The sequence below is a fragment of the Cavia porcellus genome, unplaced genomic scaffold, assembly GCF_034190915.1.
Source record: "Cavia porcellus strain 051 isolate PalLab524CR breed Dunkin Hartley unplaced genomic scaffold, mCavPor4.1 scaffold_31, whole genome shotgun sequence".
NCBI classification, from domain to species: Eukaryota; Metazoa; Chordata; class Mammalia; order Rodentia; family Caviidae; genus Cavia; species Cavia porcellus.
Genome location: NW_026947514.1, coordinates 12,264,407 through 12,290,140, shown reverse-complemented (window position 1 = coordinate 12,290,140; position 25,734 = coordinate 12,264,407). Strand labels below are relative to the sequence as shown.

Genomic DNA, 25,734 nt, shown 5'->3' with positions numbered 1-25,734 from the left:
CTATAGATCTGGAGGAGACTTGGGACTTGGATTTTTCAGCAATACTGAAACTGTTAGGACTCTGGCAACTCTTGGAGATGGACTAAATGTCTTTTGTATAAAGGATGTGCATGAGTCTTTGGGGACAAGGGATATCATGGTTTATGTCAGTGGCCCTCAAGCCTCATGCAATTATGCGTTTGTGATTGGTTCATTGTCTAAGGCTTGGATTGCTGGTGTGAGTGCTATACCCGCCTAGGGGTGGAGCCAGGATATGATGTGAGGGTGGGGAGATAGTCTGTCTGTCTGTCTGTCTGTCTCTCTCTCTCTCTTGCTGCTTCCTGCTTTTGCTGTTTGCCAAAACAGCAAAAGCTTTTGCTTCCTGCTTTTGCCATGAAGGGCTACCCCACCATGCCACGCTGCCTTGGAGCCAACTGAGTATGGACTGAAACCTCCAAGAATTGAAAGAAATAACCTTTCCTTCCCTAACTTTGGGCATCAGGTATTTTGTCTGAGTAACGAGAGTAAAAAGTAACTAAGATAGTAACCGAGACAGTTTTTATTTTTTAATAATAATCAACAGTTATTATTTTTTTAATAATAAAAATATTATTAAATTTGGTTCAGGCGTGGAGAAATTTAATCCATGTACTTTCTGGTAGAATATAAAATAGTGAAACTACTAAGGAAAATCACATGATGGTCCTTTATAGTATTAAACATAAATTTATGATCCAAAGAATTAAAAGCAGACTTTCAAACATGTATGTGTACATTTATGTCTGTAGTTGCATTATTTACAATGGTAAAAAGGTAGAAAAAGAAATCAGGCCAAGTGTCCATAAATAGACTAATGGCTAAGCAAAATGTGATACATATATACCATGAAATATTAGTCAGACTTCAAAGGAAGGTAATTCCTGTCATGTGGTTAAATTTTTGGATGTTAAACAATATAGGTGAATTTAACACTTCAGAACTATGTACTTAAGAGTGGTTAAAAAGATATATTGCATTCTATGTGTGTTTTACCATAAAAACACTGTATTTCAAAAAAGAGAAAGAAAATATTATAAAGATAAAATTAGTCACTAATTACTGATAAATATTTAACTGATCTATAAGATGTGACTATTGGTCCTTCCAGGAGAACATGGCGGACAAATAACAGCAGCCACGGAGGCTCTCTGAGATTACCAGTTTAGAATTCAGGAGTGGTGCCGTGTAAGGAGTCCTACGTGAGGGGAAATGTACCCTGCCGACCCAGGAACGAACTAAGCTGAGAGAAACCAACTGGAAATGCAATCCTGATGCTATAAAGGGAACAGATAAAATCTCAGTGCGGAAGCTGGATCCTGCGCCACTAGAAGCCGCGATTTGAATTTCCTGCTGCTGATACTGCGTCCCAATCTGCACAGCAGGGAGAGAGACGTGCGAAAGCTCTGAGAGCTGGAATCAGTGAACAAAACGGTGTTGAGAGCGGGACTGGCAGGGAGCCCTGCATCGACCTGTGGTGAGTGAGAGAAATGGGGACCCTTTCATAGACTAGGAGGCTCCAACAGAGGACATTCTGGGAATGAGCAGACTAGCCAGAACAGGGCCCTGCAGTGACTTTAGTTGCATATTCCCCTCTCAAGCAGGAGTGGTGGAGAACGCTTGGCCTGGTGACGCCATGGACTAAGATCCAGTAGGCTAGCCCAAATCAGGTCCCTGCGCCTGGCGGTGCACCCTAGCAGTGAAGCATTCAGTAGGTTGACCTGGAGGGGCAGGCCCAGCAGAGGCTGCCCAGGTCTGTGTCTCCCTAGTACATTGCAGTGGGCAGGAACACCTAGCCGGTGGATTCAAACAAACTGTAACAGACAAAGAGGAAAAAAAAAACCTGGGCCTCCTACAGACATTTGTATGGAAGGAACAAAAAGTATAGGAAAAGGGAGCAACAAGAAAGGGTCCTCAGTCCCCAAGCCTGAGAACACTGATCCAGGAAAGGTAAATGCAAAAGAGAATGAAGACAGAAAACATGCAATATCAGACATGTTACCTATAGATATAAAAAGGTATCTCTGGAGCCTCATAGACGAGTTCAAAAATAAAGTATTTAATGAAATAAAGCAAGAAATAAGTAGAATAGTTAGAGAAATGCTAAGCACCACCCAAGGAAAAACAGATGGTGGAATGGAAAAACAGAAAAAAGGGGAGAATTGTTTGATGGAGAAAATAGAGAAAACATAGAATACGTGAAGCAGGTTCAAAGAGATTACCAGGAAACTAAAAACTCTATTGAAAGCTGGAATAACAGCTTGAAAGAAACTAAGGATAGATTATCAGAACTGGAGGACAGATTTGTAAGGTGGGAGCATAAAATGAAAAACTTATTAAAAATAACAAGAAAACAAACAGCAATAATACAAAGACTAGAAGATGATAAGAGGATCTATAACTTAAGAACATAAAAGAAGTAGGGACTCAAACAAATGAACTACAAAAGCTATTCACAGAAATAATCCAGGAGAATTTCCCTAATTTAGCAAAAGGTAAAGATACTCAGATGTATGAGGCATACAGGACCCCAGCCACCTACAACCCAAACAGAGCTACACCCAGGCATATAATAATCAAAATTCCAGAAATACAATATAAGAACAGAATATTAAAAGCCGTCAGAGACAAGAAACAGATCACTTACAAGGGAACACCCATCAGAATTACAGCAGATTTCTCGGTACAAACCATCAAATCACGAAGAATGTGGGGGGAAATAATTCAAGCTTTGAAAGATAATAACCTCCAGCCAAGATTGATATATCCTGCACAACTGTCCCTAGAAATTGATAGAAAAACAAGGTGCTTCCAGGATAAAGAGGAACTAGGGGAATTTGCAGCCACCAATTCAACTCTACAGAGATTACTGCAGGATATTCTAAAAAATACCAAGATTCCAGAAACAGTGGCAGAGCGGCCACAATGAATGGAGCAGAAAGCGAAAGGAAGAGGACAAACTGACAACTAATGACAGAAAAATTGCTCAACAGAAATGAGGCAGAGAAGGTTGGATGGTAGGAACAGCTATTTTGGAGAAAACAAGACATCATAATAGGTAGTGCTGATTTAATATCATCTTGTTTTGAAGTCCCATCAAGCTTTTGTTCTTCTGTCTCCATTGGTTTTAACGTGTTGTATCTTATTGGATTTTATTATATGTGATAATATAAGCAAAAACTTTTATAGACAAGGAGATTATACAGAAACCATTGTTCATTTTCTGTTAGTTGATTCTAAATATGCTGTAATACTGTCATTCTCTTGAATGGTTTTACATTGTCTTGATATGTTTGATGCTACAGTATATGAAGTTATACCCAAAGATTTTAAGGGAAGAGACACTATGGTAACTACTATTATGTCGAGATTATCTTGTGGTGAAACACTATTTTGCTTAAATGGCTATGTTTTGACCTGCGCCGTTTTGTTGTTATGCTCTCTTTTTTTTATCTCAATCTCCTTTTTATTATCTATTTTTTCATTTTTATCCTTTTAATTAAGGGAAAAATAAATTTAAAAAGCAGGATATATTATAGTAACCCACTTTGATTTCCTGTTAACTTGATTTGAAACTCTGTATTGTTCTTACCATCTTGTTTTAACTGATTTTCCTCTATTCTGTTACGCTTGATAGTACCAAGTTTGAAAGTCTAGGCAACAACTATGAAGACAGTAAGATTCATTGTGATGCCCATTCTGGTTGACTAGTATCTTCTTTTGAAGTCCTCTAATGTCTGCAATGTTTTGGTTTTATTGGTCTTATTCTTTACTGTTTTGTTCAATTTTATTATAACTGATGATATAGGCAATTCTTTTTAAGATAACAAGAGGCATTATGGTAATCATTGTCGATCACCTTGTATTTTGTTATTACATTATGTAATATGTCCATTCTTTTGATTTGACTGACTCTGTCCTGGTATGTCACATTTGGTTTTACTTTCTTAAAAAAAAAGTAATAAGAACTGTGGGAGCAGTGAAATCCAAGATGTGTAATTGTCATTGTACGGAAGAAGGGAGGAGAGATTCTCTGGAAGATATAAGTGCATGTGTGTTTGGGTGTGTAGGATGGATAACCATATTGCTGAGTTTTGTTGGATGATTGAACAAAACTGTTTGCAGTCTCACTGTTTGAAGGTCCCCTCTGTATGCTTTAATTTTGTAACTTCAATAACTATTTCTAAGATGACAATATATAATTAACTAGTGATTTCCTACTGTTTATTTTTTCTGAAATTCTGTATAACTTGTACCCTTTTTCTTCTTTCTCCTTAAATAAAATTAAAAAAAAATAAGATGTGATTATTCCATACTCATATGTCCTCGATGGCAGCCTGAAACTATGTAAAACAAAATCGAACTACAATTAGAAATTGACATAGCCAATATTACAGCAGGAAATTTTTGACACAATTCTGTCAGCAATGGATCAATCAAGCAAAAAAGAAATCAGTTAAGGAAACAAAAAGTTGTAGTATCATGATGAACCACACTGATGTAATAAACAAATATTAATGCTGTGCCCAAGTCTACAAGTACACATGGAATTAGAGGAATTCAGAACATAAAACCCCAAATATCCACTCTGGCACATTTTCTATTTTGAGTTAAAGACATTTTAATAAAACAGAACATCAAGGAGGGCATAATGTTGTAATCCTGTAATCCTGGTAGGAGGCTAAGGCAAAGGCAGGAGAATCATTTGAGACATTTTCTGAAAAAAGAAAGAAAAAAGAGGGAGGAAGGAAGAAGGAAGGAAAGAAAGAGAAAGAGAAAAAAGAAAGGAAAGAAAGTGAGTGCACAGATGCAGGGAGAACATTTTGACTTTCCTGAAAGCAGGAGATGAACTCCCAGATGGAAGGCGTCCTCCCCGTATCTGAAGAAAGACATTTTTATCACTAGACATGGGAACCAAGGCCAAGAGACTCTGCACACATGAACTTTGTTAAATTAAGCCTAATCTGTTTAGTGGTTTCTCTGCAGTTAGCAATTCTATTTCAAATCCTGTCGTGGCTTTACGATTTACTACTCTATTCAATTTGGTAGATAAATGTTCAACTACAACTGCTTCTTCAAGTCTTCATTTCTTTATAAGGATTCCCATGTCATATAAAACTTATATTAAATAAATTTGTATGCTTTTTTCCTGTTAATCTATGTTACATCATAGATTAATAGTTTAATTCTCAGGCCTAGACCAAAACAAATGAACAAACTCTAAGAGGAAAGAGGTAAAATTTTGCTTCCTTCTACAAAATATTCACAACAATTGACCAAAATAAGTGGTCTTAGTTCTAGGCTATAAAATATATGTCAATCAATGTCAAAACACAGACATTGGGACAGAAAATTCTAATCTTAAACTTTTCCAGAAAATGAAAAAAATTTATGAGGCTAATATAATATTGTTAACATAACCACACAATTTTAGAAAGGCACAAGGAAAATATGAGAAAGAGAAATTATATATAAAATTCACTTATGAACACAGATGCTAAATTCTTATATACTAGCTGCCTGAATGTAGAAATACATGAAAATATATCAAAAACAATGATCAAGACAGATTTGTTCAAAATTACATTATAATTCACATTAAGTAATGGTTGAAGGGAAAAATCTACAGATAAGCTCAACAGACATAGGAGAAATATTTAATTTTAAACCAAAACCTTCAAATGTGTTGATAAGGAAAAAAAAATAATTCCTTCAGGTGTCAAACTATGGTGTCCCTTCTTTTTGCTTTCTTTCTTTTTTCCCCCAGGAATTCTCATCAGTAGTATTTATTCACATGAACAGCTTTACAAAAATTGCAGCCTTCAATTTGCTTAGCATACTCATTTACAGCTGGCTCTCAGTAAGCTTTTTTTTTTTTTTTAAAAGAAGAATTGTTTTGGTTCCTTATAAAATATATAATATGGTTTATATATACAAGTAACACAATTTCCTTTACTTTTTTATACTTACAATAACATTAAAAAATGTACAAGGAACAGGCAGGGTACAAGTAGGAAATGCCTGCAAGGTTAAAAAAAAATCTACAGAAAAGATCATACATGATGATGAAGTATTTAAAATAGTCATTTTAATATAGACATTTTAAAATTAGGACCAACTCAGAAGCCAATCTTCTATTCAACAAAGTGTTAAGTGATCTGAGATGTTGTAATAGGAAAAAGCTATAATATGCTAAGAAATGTTAAATTATCTGCAGGTGACATGATTGCCTACTTAGAAACATATTTATCTCTACCTGGAAAACTTAAAGGAATATGTTGAAAAAGTACTGAAATTACTAAAAGAATTTAGTAAATTTATCAAATATAAATCAATTATAAGGTTTTGCTTTAGATATGAAAAGATGCAACCTAACAAGAAATACAAAACAAACAAAAATAAAGTCATTTCTTTCCTTAAGCCCATTAGAAACAAGGGTCACAAGATAGTCAACTGCCATGGTTTGAATATGGTTTGTCTTCAGCAAAAGTCATTACATGCTGAGGCTTGATTCCTCAGTGCAGAAGTGTTGGGGGTAGGGATATTTAGATCATGGGGTGAAGCCCTCATGAATGGATTAATACCTTTCTCTCAGGCAGGAATGGGAGAGCTAAGACATCAGCCTCTTTTTCTCATTTTTTGTCTTTAAAATTTTTTTAAATTATTTTGAAAGTAGTAAAATACAACAGAACAAGACAGAACAGAGCCAATTGAGACAGTCTAATGAAACTGATACAAAACATCACAGCAGGTTACAGGGATAACAGTAATAGGTAGCATAGTATATCTCATTATCTTCACAATAGTTGTTCTTTCAATCAGGTATAGTAAAATCAAACCAAATACAGAACATTATAGAACTTATCAAAACAGAACATTGAATAGAGCAATACAATTATTCAGAACAAAGCAAAACAGTGATAACAATATTTGCCTTCAAAGAGATGGTAGAAGGAAATCCCCCTTATTAGCTATATTGCATATGGCCAGTCTCCCAAGAGATGCTCAGACTTCTGGCTCCCATTTGCTAATGGGGGAGGGAGGAGATGTTGTCACAGCTGCTTACCAGGGAGTTGAGAGGGTTGCTTTGTTTCCCAGTGTCCTAAGTTCCAACATGGCACAGATCTTGGGAGATGCTGACTGGTTCTCTCTCTGGCTCCCACTTGCTTGAGCCATGGCTGCTTACCAGGGAGGCAAGCAGGTTGTTTGGTTTCTCAGTGCCCTAAGTTCCAACATGGGGTGGATCTTGGGAGGTGCAGCTGGTTTTCTCCCTGGAGTGGCCACTGCTTGCCTGAACCATGGCTGCTTATCAGGGAGGTGAGCAGGTTGCTTTGTTTCCCAGCCCTAAGTTCCAACATGGGGGGGATGTTGGGAGATGCTGGCTGGTTCTCTCCCTGGGCAGCTGCCACTTGCCCAGCCATAGTTGCTTACCAGGGAGGTGAGCTGGTTGCTTTGTTTCCTAGGGCCCTAAGTTCCAAAATGGAGTGGATCTTGGGAGATGCTGGCTGGTTGTCTCCTGGGAGCAGCTGCCACTTGCCTAGCCATGGCTGCTTACCAGGGAGTTAAGCTGGTTGCTTTTTTTTTTTTTTTTTTTTTTTGTCTTTTTGAGACAGGCTCTCACTATGCAGTTCAGGCTTGCCTTGAGCTCACTTTGTAGCCCAGGCTGGTCGCAGACTCACAACAATCCTTCTGCCTCAGCTTCCTGAGTGCTGGGATTACAGGCATGTGCCACCATGCCTGGCTTTTTCTCATTCTTAAATCCTCAATTGTCTTTTCACTTTTAACCACAAGCCAAAGCTTCATGGGTCCTTTACCAGATGGGGTTGCCGGATTTTAATATTTTCAGTTTCCAGAACCATGAGCTCAAGCCTTTTTCTTTTTTTGTTTCTTTTTTATGGCACAGGGGATCAAATTCATGACCTCGTGCTTATCAGACAGGAGCTAGGCAACTGAGCTAGATCCCAGGCCTCTGTTTTTCTTTATAAATTACCCAGTTTCAGTTATTGTGTCATAATAACAGCAAATGGATTAAGATGGAACCAACTTGAAATGCAGAGCCATAAGCCATTCCAAGGAAAGAGTGAACACTAGGGAAGTCTCATCCATAGATGAGCAATGGGAAAGAGGAAATGTAGTGCTAGTTAAACAAGTAAGAATGAGCTAAACTTGTAAACAAAAAGTTCCAAAGGCCAAGTCTGTGCCAGCATGTGAGTCAGGAAGTGCTGGTGCACTTGACCAATGGAAGTTTGCCTCATATGCAAACTTCACAGGTTTCCTTTAAATGCCCAGGACAGAATAGGGCAGGCAGTAGACCAAGACCAGTCTCACTGCTGGTGCATACAGCTTGGGTGGGATGATGTGGGGGGAATTAGAGAATGGAAGGAAATAGGTTGAAGTATTTCCTACTTCCATGAACTTTCTTTTATAGGAAGTAAAGCTCTGAAGCCACAGAAGGATGGGCATTAGACAGTCTTGTGCACATGCCTTCAAAGAGCTGATTGGAGTGACTGTGCCTTTGCCTTACTCATTCCCTTGCCTTTTAAGTGATTGTGAGAGAGGGAGCAAAGATACTCATCTGCAAGGCAAAGATCAAGACATTTTGTAGAAGAAAGGATTACATAACTCTTTACTACTTAAGGAGTGACAGAAAGCTGACTTAATTCTAAAATTCTAAGATAACTGGAATTATTTTTGCTTGTAAATCTATTCAATTGTTCAAACTGTGTTAGAGAACACAGCTTTTTAAAGACAAAACTTTTCATTAGATTCAGTGGCAACTAGCTGGAATTATACCATGTGGGAAAGAGCAAGACATTGCCACCTAGGATATAACTACAGATATAGAGCAGAATTTGATTGCTATAAGATGAATTTCTATTAATAGTTCCTCCATCATGGAATTTGATAAAGCTGAGCCTAAGGTTTAATAGAAAGAACAAAAGCCAAGAAAGGCCATGGGTTTGAGGGATTGGATGGGGGTGTGTAATGGTTGATACACCGTGTCAACTTGAGAAGTTTAAAAGTTTAACTAAGTGCCTCAACAGGAAGCCAGAGTACTTACTTGGTAAACAACCTCAGCCTGTGCAAGAGGAGGGTATGGAGGTGGTGTGAGTGCCATACTTAACCTGGGGGGCAGGTGGTAGCTTGCTTACAATATAAGGGAGGAGAAGAGACTTGTTCTCTCCCCTGCCATTTTGCTTCTGCTGTCTTCTGCCACCTTGAAGTGTTGTTCCTGTGCCATGCCAGCCTGTTTTGAAGAAAGCTGACTTCAAAGTCAGCTTATATGTTCACAAACTGAGCTACATAAACTTTCCTTCCTTAATTTGGGGTGTTGAGTATTTTGTTTCAGCATGAGAAAAAAGTAACTAAGACAGAATTTAGTATCAGGAGTGGGGTCATTGGTGTGATTCTAGAGCCTTTGGGAATGGCTTATAGGAAAAGTTTGGAAAGGTTCAGAGATACTGCCTGAAAGAGTATACTGGAAAATCATCCAGAAGATTATACACTATGATCAAGTGGTATTCATCCCAGGGGATGCAGGAATGGTTCAGCATATGTAAATCTATAAATATAATACATCACATTAACAGCCAAGGGCAAAAATGACATATGATCATCTGAGTAGATATAGAAAAAGATTTTGACACTCATTCGTGATAAAAACCCTACAGAAAATTGGAATAGATGGTCTTTATTTCAATCTGATAAAAGCCATCTATGACAAACCAACAACTAACATCATACTAAATGGACAAAAGCCAAAAACTATCTCTCTAAAATCAGGAACAAGACAAGGATGTCCACTCTCTCTACTCTTATTCAACATAGTCCTGGAAACTTTAGCTGGAGCAGTTAGACAAGAGAAAGAAAGTAAAAGAATAGATAGGAAAGCAAGAAGTTAAACTATTGTTATTTGCATATGCCATGATACTCTACATAGAAAAATCCCAAAAACTCTACCAAAAGACTGCTAGATTTAATAAGCAAATTCAGTAATGTAGTTGGATCCAAATTCAACACTCAGAAATCAATACCCTTCCTGTACATGAATAACAAACTCACTGAGAGAAAAATCAGGGAAAGAACACCTTTCATAGTGGCATCAAAACAAAAAAGAAATCAATATAACAAAGGATGTAAAAGACCTCTACATTGAAAACTAAAATACTCTGAAAAAGGAGATTCAAGTGGATATTCGAAAATGGAGAGTTATTCTGTGTGTGTGGGTAGGAAGAACCAGTGTAGTGAAAATGGCCATACTTTCAATACTGTTACACAAATTCAATGCAATCCCAATCAAAATTCCAATAGTATATCTCATGCAATTAGAGAAAACAATCCTAAAATTTATCTGGAAGCAGAAGAGACCTAGAATAGCAAAGGCAATCTTGGGAAACAAAGACAAGGCTGGTGGCAACACAATCCCTGACTTGAAATTATACTATAAAGTTACTATGATTAAAAACTGTGGTACTGGCAAAAAAGACCCAAAGATCAGTGGGCAAGATTAGAAGATACAGAAACAACTCCAAACACAATAAGCCACCTTATCTTTGACAAAGGTGCTAAACACATTCACTGGAAGAAAGATAATCTCTAATAAATGATGCTGGAAAAACAATTCTGCACATGCCATAGATTTTTTTTTATTTTAAAGAGGGTAAAACAAAACATAACAAAACAGAACAAATATTAGAAGAAAACAATGTAAGTAATTCAGATTTCAAAGCCAGACAACAGGAGATAAATAGTGGCTACCATAGTGTATCTTATTCTCTTCTAAATAGTTGTCTATAGCTTCACACACAATGAATTAATACAAAACAAAATAATATAAAACTGATCAAAACAGAGCACATGCCATAGATTAAAATTGGACTCATATCTTTCACGATGCACTAAATTGGAATGGATCAATGATCTTAATATTAAAACAGAAACATTAAATCTGCTGGAATATAGAGTAGGTAAAACTCTTGAAGACACTGGTGTAGGCAAAGACTTTATGAACAAAACACTGATGGCACAGAAACTATCACAAAGAATCAACAACTGGGATCTCATCCCATTGAAAAACTTTCACAGCAAGAGAAACCACCAGCAGAGTGCAGAGACAACCAGTGTTGGAGAAAATGTTTGCTAGCCGTACCTCAGACAAAGATTACTATTGAGAACATATAAAGAACTAAAAAATAAATCAGCTCTCTCAGATTTAAAGACCCAACCTAAAAATGGGCATCTGAGATGAATACATACTTCTCAGATGAATAAAATACAAGCAGTAAATAAACATGTGAAAAAATGGTCAACAACAATGGTCATTTAAGAGATGTAAAATAAAACAATATTGAGATTCCACCTCATCTCAGAAAGAATGGCTATTATCAAGAAATCAACCAAATGCTAGAGGGGCTGCGGGGGAAAGAGGAACCCTTCCCTACTGCTCTTGGGAGTGTAGGCTGGTGCAACCGCTGTGGAAATCAGCGTGGAGATTTCTCAGAAAACTAGGACTACGGATTTCTCAGCAAACAGGGGAGCATCACCAGTTCCAGAGGCCCTGCAGCCTGCGGTAAGTGCCCAGTGCACTCTGCCCCAAGCCCAGACTGTTCGGGACCCTACAGGCTTCTGGGTGCAGTGAAGTGGTTAAGTGGGTATGAGGCATCTACATCCGCTTGGAGAACTGTGGAGTTTCCAGCAAGCAAGCAGGCGCACAGTGTCCCTGGAGCGCAGCTTATCTGGAACTACGGAGTTCTAAACAGGCAGAAGAGGGCCACTGGTTCTAGAGACCCAGTGGCCTGGGGGAACTGGGTGCCAGAGTCCCAGGAGCTGCAAACATAGAAGTGGATTTCCAACAGACCCTGAGGAAGCTTTCAAATAACACTTGAAACACATAAATATAGGAAAATGACAAAACGAAAGACCAAATTACAACCTCAAACCTCCAGCCCATCTCAAGAAACCCTAGGAGCAATGTATATAGAAGAAAATATATGCCATATACCTCAAATATCAGACATAATAGCTACTGAAATAAACAAGCAACTCCAGGAAGCTTTAAAGGAATTCAAACTCGAAATAATCTCCCAGGTAAAAGAAGAAATGATAAAAGAAATGAAAGAGATTCTGAATATATTTAAAGAAAACGCAGTTTAAAAATTGGAGGAACTAAACAAAAAGATAGAATCCCTAGATGAGCAATATAAGAAATGAACAGAATACATAAAGCAGATGCACAGAGATATACAGGAAATAAAAAACTCCACTGAAAGCTGTAAAAACCGCCTCAATGAAAGTGAAGATAGAATTTCAGACCTTGAGGACAGGATTGCAGCTAGTGAACAGGAAAGGAAAGATCTTTTAAAAATAACAAGGAATCAGGAAATAACAATTCAACAACTGCAAAATGATGCAAAGAAAAATAACATAAGACTGATAGGGATTAATGAAAAAGAAGGGGACAACATAAAGGATGTCAAGAGGATATTTAGAGAAGTAATAGCTGAAAATTTCCCAAGCATGAGATCAGAAACCGACATCAGGTTCAGTGAAGCCTATAGAACTCCAAATAGTCATAACCAAAATAAAACTACACCCAGACATATAATAATCACCATCCCAGAAATCCAACACAAGAATAGATTATTAAAAGCTGTCAGAGAGAAAGGACAGATCACTTATAAAGGAAAACCTATCAGAATCACAGAAGACTTCTCAGCACAAACAATAAAGTCAAGAAGAGCACGGAGTGAAGTATTCCAGATCCTAAAGCAAAATGATTTCCAACCTAGACTGATGTACCCTGAAAAACTATCATTCAAAATCGATGGTGAAATACGATAGTTCCATGACAAAGAACAGCTGAAGATCTTCATGAACACCAAGCCAACCCTACAAAAAATATTGAGATATAGTTTAGATACACAAAGGAAAAAACCACTAAGCAAAGCAGATAATTAAACAGAACAGAAAGATAAAGATGCAACAGCAGAGAGATAACATGTCAACAATAAGCCAGCATATAACAGTTATAATCATTAATGTAAATGGTCTCAATGCACCAATCAAAAGAAACAGACTAGCAGAATGGATCAAGAAACAAATCCAACCACATGCTGTTTACAGGAAACCCATCTAACCCAGAAGGATACTCACATACTGAAAGTCAAAGGATGGAAAACAATACTTCACACAACAGGAATCCAAAACAAAGCAAGAGTAGCCATTCTGTTTTAAGATAATGTGAACTTTAAACCAACAATGATCATAAAGGACAAAGAAGGTCACTACATACTCGTTAGAGGAAAACTCCAAGAGGAAAAGATAACTATCTTAAATATATATGCACCAAACTCCAGAGCACCCATTATATAAAACAACTATTATACAACTATTATACAACAACTATGGAAACTGAATAACACACTCTTGAGTAATCAGTGGGTCACAGAAGAAATTAAAGAAGAAATTAAACAATACCTACAAGAAAATGAAAATGCAGATACAACTTACCGGAATCTGTGGGATGCAATGAAAGCCATCCTCAGAGGAAAATTTATTGCACTGAGTTCCCAAATCAGGAAAACAGAACGAATACATATAAATAACCTGATGCTACACGTCAAACAGCTAGAAAAAGAAGAGCAAGTCAAGCACAAAGCCAAAAGAAGAGAGGAAATTATGAAAATCCATGCAGAAATCAATGCAATAGAGACTAAGAAAACAATCCAAAGAATCAACGAATCAAAGAGTTGGTTCTTTGAAAGAATAAATAAAATCAATAAGCCCCTAGGCAACCTTATTTAAAAAAAAGGGAAGAAAAAGCTCAAATTCATGCAATAAGAAATGAAAAAGATGAAATCACTACAGACTGTACAGAAATACAGAAGATCATCAACACTTATTTCAAAAACCTCTACTCTCAAAGGTTTGATAACACAGAAGAAATAGACAGATTTCTAGAAACATATGAAGTACCAAAGCTAGATCAAGAGGATGTAAAACTGCTGAATAACCCAATCTCTATTAATGAAATTGAAAATGTAATTAAGTCCTTGCCTACAAAGAAGAGCCCAGGCCCAGATGGATTCACTGCAGAATTCTACAAGAAATACAAAGAAGACCTAATGCTGACACTCCTCAAACTATTCAATGAAACTGAAAGGGAAGCAATCCTTCCTAAGTCATTCCTGGAAGCAAATATTACTCTAGTACCAAAACCCGAGAAAGACCCAACTAAAAAAGAGAACGATAGACCAATCTCCCTAATGAACACAGATGCAAAAATCCTCAATAAAATATTGGCAAATAGGATGCAGCAAATCATCAAGAAGATTACACAATGACCAAGTGGGATTCATCCCAGGAATGCAGGGATGGTTCAACATATGTAAATCAATAAATGTAATCTACCATGTCAATAAAGCCAAAAGTAAGAACCACATGATCATTTCTATAGATGCAGAAAAAGCCTTCAATAAGGTCCAACATTCATTCATGATAAGAACTTTACAGAAAATTGGAATAGATGGTCTTTACCTCAATATAATAAAGGCCATTTATGACAAACCAACAGCCAGTATCATACTAAATGGCCAAAATTGAAAGCCTTTACTTTAAAATCAGGCACAAGACAAGGATGTCCTTTATCACCACTCCTATTTAATATAGTACTGGAAGTACTAGCCAGAGCAATTTGACAAGAGAGAGAAATAAAAGGGGTAAAGATAGGAAAAGAAGAAGTTTAAATTATTGTTTGCAGATGACATGATACTCTACATAGAAGACCCCCTAAACTCCATTGAAAGACTCTTAGATATAATAAATAAATTCAGTAATGTAGCTGGATACAAAATCAATACTCAGAAATCAATAGCATTCCTATACACTAACAAAAAATCACAGAGAGTGAAATAAGAGAAACCACACTCTTCATACTAGCAACCAAAAAAATGAAATATTTAGGAATTACTGTTATGAAAGAAGTGAAAGACCTATACAGGGAAAATTATAATACACTGAAAAAAGAAATTGAAGATGATCTCAGAAAATAGAAAGACATCCCTTGCTCATGGATAGGAAGAACAAACATTGTGAAAATGGCCATTCTCCCAAACTGTTATACAGATTCAATGCAATCCCAATAAAAATACCATCAACATACCTTATAAATGTAGAGAAATCACTCCTAAAATTCATCTGGAACCAGAAGAGACCTAGAATAGCAAAGGCAATTCCAAGCAGCAAAGGCAAGGCAGGAGGCATCACAATTCCTGACTTGAAGTTATACTACAAAGCAACTGTAGTAAAATCAACATGGTACTGGAATCAAAACAGATCCAAAGATCAATGGAATAGATTAGAAGATACAACCACAACTACAAACACACTCAACCACCTTATCTTTGATAAAGGAGCCAATTAGGTTCACTGGAAGAATGACAGTCTTTTTAATAAATGGTGTTGGAAAAACTGGCTCTTCATTTGCCAAAAACTAAAACTAGACCCATGCCTATCACCATGTACTAAGTTAAAATCTAAATGGATCAAAGATCTGAATATTAAAACAGAAACACTAAATCTATTGGAAGACAAATTGGGTAGAAACCTTGAAAACATAGGGGTAGGTAGAGAATTCATGAACAGGACTCAAACCGCACTGGATATACTTCCCAGAATCAATAACTGGGACCACCTCTTATTAAAAAAGTTTCTGCATGTCAAAAGAAATCTCCAGCATAGTGAAAAGGAAACCCACAAACTGGGAAAAGATTTTAGTGAACTCTCTCTCAGACAAGGGACTCTTGTCTAAAACATATAAAGAATTAAAAAAACTCAGACCCCCAAAATTCAAAGATCCAATCCAAAAATGGCATCTGAGATGAATATGCACTTCTCAGATGAAGAAATACAAATGGCAAATAAATACATGAAAAAATGTTCATCATCATTGGTCATTAGAGAAATTCAAATTAAAACCACACTGAGATTCCATCTCACTCCTGAAAGAATGGCCAGGATCAAGAAAACCAACAACAACAAATGCTGGAGAGGCTGTGGGGAAAAAGGAACTCTCCTACACTGTTGGTGGGAGTGTAGACTGGTACAACCTTTGTGAAGGTCAGTCTGGAGATTTCTCAAAACCTGGGATTGGAAGTTCCAGCTATTCCACTTCTAGGCATATTCACAGAAGAACTGAAAGCATCATACCACAGTGATATATGTGCACCTATGTTTATAGCAGCACAATTTGTAATCACCCGATCTTGGAAACAACCCAAGTGTCCATCAACTGAGGAATGGATAAAAAAGGTGTGGTATTTCTATACAATGGAGTATTACTCAGCTATAAAGAAGGATCACATTGAGATATTTATTAATAAATGGGCACAACTTGAGACCATACTCATAAGTGAAATAAATCAATCTCACAAGTGTGAATACCAAATAGTTTCCCTAATGTAAGTAATGATTCAAATATATAAAAGTATGTGGTAATCATGATTCCCCATTATGTGGCCTTGAAGCCTTATAAAGTTTTCACTTATTAATTGGAATGGCTTTATTCTGAGCTGCTTGATATTATTGCCTGTGATGAAAGGTACAGCTATTTTGAAGAAAATAAGTTGTCTTAATAGCTAGTGCTGATTTACTATCATCTTGTTTTGAAGTCCCACTAAACTGGTGCTCTTCTGTCTCCATTGGTTTTATCATGATGTATCTTGCTGGATTTTATTATGTGTGATAGTATAAACAAAAATTGTTATAGGCAAAGAGATAATATAGAAACCATTGTTCGTTTTCTGTTAGCTGGTTGTAAATACCCTACAATGCTTTCATCCACTTGAATGGTTTTACCCTGACTTGATATATTTGCAGCTATAGTATACGAAGTTATATTCAAATATTTCAAGGAAAAAGACACTATGGTAACTACTATTAAGTAGGATTATTTGGTGGTGAAGCACTAGGTTGCTGAAACTGTCATGCTTTGACCTGTATTGTTATGTTGCATGTCCTCTTTTATCTAAATCTCTCCCTTATTTATTAAAAAAATTATTTAGTTATTTTTTATGATTTTTTTAATTAAGGGGAAAATAAAAAAAATTAGCAGGATATAGTATAGTAACTTTTTTGATTTCCTATTAACTTGATTTGAAGCCCTGTAATACTCCCACTATCTTGTTTTGACTGATTAGGCTCTGTTCCATTCTGTATGATAGTATCAAGTTTGAGGGTATAGGCAATTACTTTGAAGGCAATACGATTCACTATGATGCCCATTCTGGTTTGACTATTATCTTCTTCGGAAGTCCTGTAATGTTTACAAGGTTTAGGTTTTATTGGTCTTGTTCTGTACTGTTTTGTTCAACTTTATAATACCTAATGACATAGACAATTCTTTTTAAGGAAGCAAGAGGCATAATGGTAACCATTGTTGTTAACCTTGTACTCTGTTTTTATATCATGTGCTATGTCTATCCTTGGTTTTGACTGACAGCTTTGTTTGGCCATATTTGACTTTATTCTCTTCCCAAAAAAAAAAGTAATAAGAACTAAGGAGTAATAAAACCCAACATGTGTAAATTGTGTTGTAAAAAAGAGAGGAAAAAAAAGTGCTCTAAAGGATACAACTGCAAGTGTGTTTAGGGGTGTTAAATAGATGACCATATTAATGTTTTTGGTTGGATCATTGAACACAACTGTTTACAGACTCACTGTTTGAATGTCCACTTTGTATGCTTTGATACTGTGACTTGAGCAACTATCTCTAAGATGATAATGTGTAATCTATTAACTGGTGATTTCTGTGTGTGTGTGTGTGTGTTTTTTTTTTTTTTTAGTTCTGTATTACTTGTACCCTTACACCGCTTTGTTTTGCTTTGTTTTGTCTCTTTTTCCTTTTAAATAAAATTAAAAAAAATAAAATTACACTAATTGCATATCTTCCTTGCAGATGAAATATGCACAGTGTAAAATGTACTCAATTAACCAGGATTTTACTTTCATAGGAAATATATCCTATATACAAGTAAGTTTAATATTTACCTGTGGAAGAATGCTGTGAATAAATGCATGTTTTGTACACATAAAAAAACAAACAAACAAAAAACTAGGACTAGAGTTTCCATTTGACCCAGCTATTCCCTTTCTGGGTGTCTTCCCAAAAGAACACAAAACAATATACCACAGTGATATATGTGCATCCATGTTTATAGCAGCACAATTTATAATAGGAAGATCTTGGAAAGAACCTAAATGCCCATCCATTGAGGAATAGATAAAAAGAGATGTGGTCTTTTTATACAATGAAGTACTACTTAGCCATAAAAGATAAACTGGAAAATTTATAGATAAATGGATGCAACTTGAGAACATACTCATACGTGAAATAAATCATACCCATATGTAAACATCATATTGTCTCACTAGTGTGAGAAACTGAAAGAAACAACATATGTATATGTACATGTATACACATAAAAAAGATAGTTAAGATAATTATACTACTGACTTCTCTGAGGTCATGGAAGAGAAAGATTTGTGCTGTTATTGTTTGGACAATTGAATGCAGATATCTTGTGCTCTGGTGAATGATTTGATAAAGACAAGGCATATTATGTGTACTATTGTAGCTCCCTGATTGATGTGTTTTGAAATTTCATTTTTTTTTCTATTTTTTTCTTTGCAATAAATGGATTTAAAAAAAAGTAGTGCTGGAATGTCTTAGGTTGTTCTGTATGGGAGATTCTGGTCAGAGTGCAGAAGACCAGAAGGCTGACAAAAATCCTCCAGTAAACACCAGGCTTTGGAGGTTTCTGCTGAGAAGAAGGGCTGCAAGGGGTGCTGGACTCTAGTTGATGTATGTTATGGTTTGGCAAAAAGTTTGTCTGTATTTTGCTCATGTCCAGAGCATTTGCCTGTGACTAAGATTAAGGGTGATGGACTAATTAATCTGGAAGAAGAAATTTCAAAGCAGTTGAATGTTGAGGCTGTGGCATGGCTATTGTTAGGGGCTTTTGTCCATATATATGTTGAGAATCAAAAGCAAAAAGCCCAGCAGAATGACTTAAAATGTAGTTTGGCCAGAAAGAAAGTTCCAGTAATGCTGTGGACTACAAAAATAGAGCTGAAGAGATCTCCATTACTGAGAAGGAACAGAATATAAAAGATGCCCTGAGGGTGTCAGAGAAGCAGCAAATATCAACCCTTTGCAGCCTCAAAGCTGCAAAAGTGAAAGAGTGCTTTGGGGAGAAAGTTGCAGAGTGCTACATTCCAGAATGGCAGTGGCATAGAAAATTTGTTTGTTAGAATTGGATTCAGAGTGCTCAGCAGTCTGGGCACTCAACCTCTACAGCCAAGAGAGAGGAAAGCTGGCTACTGCTCCAGCTGGCAGCAGACCTTGGCATCATCCATATGGTGCTGATGTTAGGTGTCTGCAGAATGTATGAGTTAATAGGGTTATAAAGGCTTCCACCTTGATTTCAGAAGGCCTAGGAGGCCAGCCAGTATATCTCTGCAATATGTGAAGCTGCTAGTGTGCAGCAGAAGGTGCAATGGAGACCCCAGAAGTGTGGAAAAGCAAGGAAGGTGGATCATTAAGGAAAGCTGCAAGGAGGGGGCAAAACAGGTCTAAGATTGAAGCCATGGGTGCTGTAACCACCAGAAGTGTCTTCGTGGCAGAACCACACAAGCCCTTTTAAGCTCAGTTTGCCACAGATTGCTTCAGATTCTGGACATGGAACTACAGGGCTTAATGTTTGCCTTGCTGGATTTTGGACTTGCTGTGATCCTAATTCTTTGTATTCCTCTGTTTGTAACTTTTGGAATGAAAATGTTTATTTTGTGCCACTGAATGTTGGAAGTGTTTAACTTTGCTTTTATTTGTATGGGGGTTTGCAGCTAATAGTTTGCCTTACATCTTGACTTGGGACTTGGACCTTTCTGAAACTGTTAGGACTTTGGCGACTTTTGCAGATGGACTAAATGCCTCTTGCATAACGGAACTTACATGCGTCTTTGGGAGGCAGGGGCAAATTGTTATGGTTCTAATGTAATAAAATGTTGATAGACTTAATACTGGTTCATAAGGATTGTTAAATCTGTGTTATAGGGGCTGGGGATTTAGCTCAGCGGCCTAAGTGCCTGCCTTGCAAGCAGGCAGTCGTGAGTTCGATCCCTGGTACCGATAAAAACGAAAAAGACAAAAAAAGAAAAAAATCTGTGCTATAATATTCAAGCTGTGAAGTGATAAGAATATGCATATTTTTATATTTGGAAACTGGGTTACAGAAATGTGTCTGGTTACCAAGTTGTTGAGGGGTAAATTTTAATGGTTGATACATTATGTCAACTTGAGAAGTTTAGAAGTATAACAGAATGACTCAGCAGGGAGCCAGAGTCTTTATTTTGTAAACAGCCTCAGCCTTTGCAAGGGGAAGGCATGGAGGTGATCTGAGCGCTACCCGGACTCTGCTGGGGGAGCGGTGGTAGCTGGCTTACAATATGAGGAAGGAGAAGAGGCTTATCGCCCCTTTTGCTCTTGCTGCTTCTGCTGCCTTCTGCCACTTTGAAGTGTTTTTCTTGTGCTGTGCCAGCCTGCTTTGAAGACAGCTGATTATGGACTGAAATGTTTACAAACAGTGAGCTAAATATACCTTTCCTTCCTTAATTTTGGATGTTGGGTATTTTGTCTCAGCAAGAGACAAAATAGTATAGATTTCTATACTATACAGCAAATCAGTTCTAGACAGAAGAAAAACTTAAAAACTAAAAGAGTCAAGCTATTACAATAGGGGAATAACTAAATAAATTGTGGTATATTCATGTGTGTGAATTACACCTGTCAATATGGAGCAATTTTAGAAGCACACAAAATACTTAAAAAGCATCATGTTGTGTGAACAGATCAAGTCTAAGAAGGAACATGAAGCTAAACCAAATAATACATTTTGATGTACACATATTAAAGGTATAAAATTAAAAAAAAAATCTCAACACGAAATTCAGATGATGCTTATTTTCAGGAGACAAAGGCAGTGCCAGAGTAGAGGAGAGGCAGAAAACTAAAGGAATACTGCCCAGAGGAACTGCTGAAGAAATGAAGGCCCTCTATTATGGTTTGTATCTGGATGTCATCCCAAAGCTTCATGGTAGGATGGGTTTTCAAGACAGCCTGTTAAGCCTGGGCCTCTTGTTTTCATGTCATCGTCTCAGGAGACACAGTGACCGCATTTCCAGTTTGACTCAGAGGGGGCCAGGCTCCTCACTTTATAAACATCCTCAGCCTGCGCAAGAGGAAGGTATGACGATGGTGTGGGTTCTACACCTGTGCTAAGGTGGGTAGCCTGCACATAATGTAAGGAAGGACGAGCAGCACGCTCTTTCCCTTTTTGCCCTTGTTGCTTTTGCTGTCTTTCACCACCGTGAACTGTTGCCCCTCTCCCACGCCACCCTACTTTGGAGACAGCTGATTACGGACCGAAACCTCTATAAACTGTAAACTAAATCAAACTTTTCCTCTTTAATTTTGAGTGTCAGGTATTTTCTCCCAGCAACGAGAAAAGTAATTGAGACACCTCCCAACACTATGCTAGACTTTCAGGTGCAGAGGGGATTTGGAGTAACTGTCACTAGTTCTAAGAGTAGTAAGAGTGGCATTGCCCATATCAAGGGATTCTAGGTGGCTGCGCGAGGAGGACTTCTTATCCTTCTACATAGTCTTTCTTTTCTTCTTTCCTTCCTGCCTTTCTACCCCCCCATCCCTCTCTCTCTCTCTCTCTCTCTCTCTCTCTCTCTCTCTCTCAATTCTAATGCTTAAGAAAATATTCAAGGCTGTGAGGGTCATATGGCTACAGTCTCACCCCAGTGTTGATTTGGCTGGCTAGGTGGGTGTCCCCTTCCTTCCTCAGTGCTTTGTGTGTACCCCTCCTGAAGCTGGGCACTTGGTTGAAGAGGAGGACCAACAGAGGAGGACCCTTTCCTCCAGCAAGTGTATATGAGTAGCTGTGCTCCCTGGCTAGAAATCCAAATAAGTTCTCAAGAAAAGATTAGAATGAGGAAGAAGAAAAGGTGAAAATGAGATAGAAGATTAGGGTGTGGCAGAGCTGGCTGGGAGAATGACCTGTTAATCACAAAGATCCTGCTACCTATGCTAGAGCAGTTCCCTTCTGTCAAGAATTTGAGCATGTTTTCCATAGGACCTGACCTCGGCCTGAGGCATGGGATCCCAGCATTGCCTCTCAGCACATGTATATAGAATTTCTTGAGGTTTCCCGGGGATTTGGACAACATATAAGGACACAGATGTCAAGAGGAGATTGCTATCCCAACTTTACTCAGAGCAGCCTGCCCTACTTCCTACACAGTGTCATTTTATGTTACTTTTTAGACTTGACTTGTTCTGCAAAGCCAGTTTTTCTCTCATTCTTCACTTTTACTTTATTGAATAAACTCTGCACTGCTTTTTTTCTTGTTTTGTCCAATTCTTTGTTTGGAGCAACAGGAACCCAGTAAAGTTAATCAGTGAGCAACTTTTAGAAGGAACTATCCAATACCAGAAAAGTTCTTGGGCCAACAGGACATGTGTTAGAAAAACCAAAGAAAACCACAGTGATTTTACTGTAGATTTGAAAGACTGAAGCCTGATGAGGAAGGGCCTTTTGAATGCTAGGAAGGAACTTAGATGTTACTCCAAAAGGAACCTTACAAAGTTCTCTGAATGAGAGCTCAACCCTTGTTCAGAATACTCTCAGTTCTGAACCTCTATTGGTTATGGATTTAAGTAAACTGTAAACCTATTTGTGTGCTTCCTGGGCTCGCACTTGCACAGGCTTGATGATTTTTTTTCCATCACAGCACCTAACATTATGCCTTGCAAGAAGTCCAGTGTGGAATAAATTAATGAATTCTCACCCTTCCTTGCCTCTGACTACCTAGATATCTGACTTTGGCCTCTTGCTGACATCATAACTTTGGGGTCCCAAATCTTTGGCATATCAAATTGAAGTTTTAGTTTTTCTCCTGATCCTTGTTCCTGGCTTTTTGCTCGTATTTCCTGCTTTGGAGCTAACCTTTCTATATTTCTCTAGTTTCTCAAATAGAGCAAAGTAATAGGCTCTTATCACAGATGTGCTATTCCCATTTTTAAATATTCTAATCCTCAAGAGAATGATCAGTTTTTTAAAAAAACATAATTTGAATATAAGAAGTTAATATTAGTATTGAGATTGTATTCATATGTTAATCTTTTAAAAAGTGATATCATAAGTTTTCTACAAAGTCTGGAATGTCATGTATTGATGTCATGAATTTATGTGGAAAGCCACACCACTAAAAAGGTATCTAAAAAATAATTCTAGAGATCACTGATGTTTGCTATAGAGACAGAAAGTTCTATAGTTCTAGTGAAAAAATACTATCAGCATTTTTGTGTTATTTATGTTTCCTATTTTCGTCTCCCCTCCAAGTGAGCTGCCTGATGTATATAGCACAGTGACATGGGACAAGACATGTAATGATAGCTCAATGCACATATCATATACAGATTTCTACCTCAGAAGAACAGGGTACATTCATTTGGACAGAGTGAATGGTTCCATCTGTTTAGACTCCTGTAACAAAATACCATAAACAGGGAAGTCTAGAGACAACAGAAATGTATTTCTCACTGTTCTGGAGGATGGGTAGTCGAAAATCAAAGTGTCAGCAAATTTAGTTTCTGACAAGCAACTACTTCTAAGATAACAATATATAATTTATTAAATAGTGATTTCTTACTTTTTTTTGAAATTCTGTATTATTTCTACCCTTTTTCTGTTTTGCCTTTTTTCTTTAAATAAAAAAAGAAAATTATTGAAACAAGTAGGTTCAAAATTCAGAATGTAAAAACCAATCTAATCACTAATTACCTGGAATGTATCAATTTTCCAAAATGCATATTGTTGAAATTCTTGGTGTGTATAGTTTGCTGAGGTTCATTTTGAGGTACATAGGCAAAAAAGAGTACTTCATCAGGGGAGATATACTGCATAGCAAGTGCAGTCTCAAAGCCCATATCAGGAACCTGGCATTAGAAAAAAGGAAAATACTGCATTTAAATGATTTTATACTTCAATTGTGGCAAAATTCAAATAACAGATTTGTTTCTTTTTTTTTTTTTTATTTAAGAGGAAAAAGAGAAAAACACAAAACAAACCAAAGCGGCGTAAGGGTACACGCAATACAGAACTACAAAACAAAACAAAACAAAACAAAAAAAACATAACAGTAAGAAATCACCTGCTAGTAGATTACACACTATCTTCTTGAAAATAGTTCCTCAAATCACAGTATCAAAGAACACAAGGTGGACATTCAAACAGGGAGACTGCAAACAGCTGTGTTCAATGTTCCAAAAACATTGATAAAGTCAGCTATTTAACACCCCCAAACACACTTGCTGTTATATCCGTTAGAGCTCTTTTTCTTTTTTTTTTCCCCTCTCTTTTTTACAACAAAATTTACACATCTTGGATTTTATTACTCCTTAGTGCTTATTACTTTTTTTGGGGGGGGGGAAGAATACAGTCAAATATGGCAAAACAAAGCTGTCAGTCAATACCAAGGATAGACATAGCACATGGTGTAGAACAGAGTACAAGTTTATCAACAATGGTTATCAACGTTGTCCCTTGTTTCCTTAAAAAGAATTGTCTATCTTATTAGATATTATAAAGTTGGACAAAACAGTAGAGAACAAGACAATAAAACTTAGGCATTGTAAACATTACAGGACTTCCAAAGAAGACAATAGTCAAACCAGAATGGGTATCTTAGTGAATCTTATTGTCTTCAAAGTAGTTGCCTATGTCTTCAAACTTGATACTATCATATAGAATGGAACAGAGTCTAATCAGTCAAAACAAGATCGTGGGAGTACTACAGGACTTCAAAACAAGTTAATAGGAAATCGAAAAGAGTTACTATTTATATATCCTAATTTTTTTGAATTTTTTCTTTAATTAAGACAAACATAAGAAATGACTAAATAATTTTTTTTGAAACAATAAGGGGGAGATTGAGATAAAACAGGACACAACAATATAACAATAGAGGTCACAGCATGACTGTTTCAACAACCTAGTACTTCACCACCTTATAACCTGACTTAATAGTAGTTACCATAGTGTCTTTTTCCTTGAAATATTTGGATAAAACTTCATATACTCTAGCTTCAAATATTTTCATATCAAGAAGCCCAGAATAAAGCCTTTCTAATTAATGAGTGAAAACTTTATAAGGCTTCAAGGCCACCTAATGGGGAATCATGATTACCACATATTTTTATATATTTGAATCATTATTTACATTAGGGAAACTATTCGGTATTGACACATGCGAGATTTATTTATTTCACTAATGAGTATGGTCTCAAGCTGCGCCCATTTATTGATAAATATCTCAATGTGATCCTTCTTTATAGCTGAATAATACTCCATTGTATAGAAATACCACAACTTTTTTATCCATTCCTCAGTTGATGGGCACTTGGGTTGTTTCCAAGATCTGGCGATTACAAATTGTGCTGCTATAAACATAGGTGCACATATATCACTGTGGTATGATGCTTTCAGTTCTTCTGGGAATATGCCTAGAAGTGGAATAGCTGGAATAAATGGGATTTCCAGTCCCAACTTTTTGAGAAATCTCCAGACAGATCTCCACAAAGGCTGTACCAGTCTA

At 36.9% G+C, this 25,734-nt stretch overlaps 2 protein-coding genes across 2 annotated transcripts in view; one reads left to right on the top strand and one right to left on the bottom strand.

Moving 5' to 3' along the window:
* LOC106028218 (TPR and ankyrin repeat-containing protein 1-like) overlaps window positions 1–4,313 on the top strand; it is an 85,943-nt gene extending 81,630 nt beyond the window's left edge. The window contains exon 3 of the mRNA XM_063240996.1: window positions 1,127–4,313. The gene's annotated coding sequence lies outside the window, so the exon portion shown is untranslated. The remainder of the gene's footprint in view (window positions 1–1,126) is intronic.
* The window catches only part of Catsperb (cation channel sperm associated auxiliary subunit beta), a 189,140-nt gene that overhangs the window by 31,098 nt on the left and 132,308 nt on the right, over window positions 1–25,734 (bottom strand). The window contains exon 16 of the mRNA XM_063240997.1: window positions 23,922–24,076. Coding sequence (XP_063097067.1) covers window positions 23,922–24,076 — 155 coding nt within the window. The remainder of the gene's footprint in view (window positions 1–23,921; window positions 24,077–25,734) is intronic.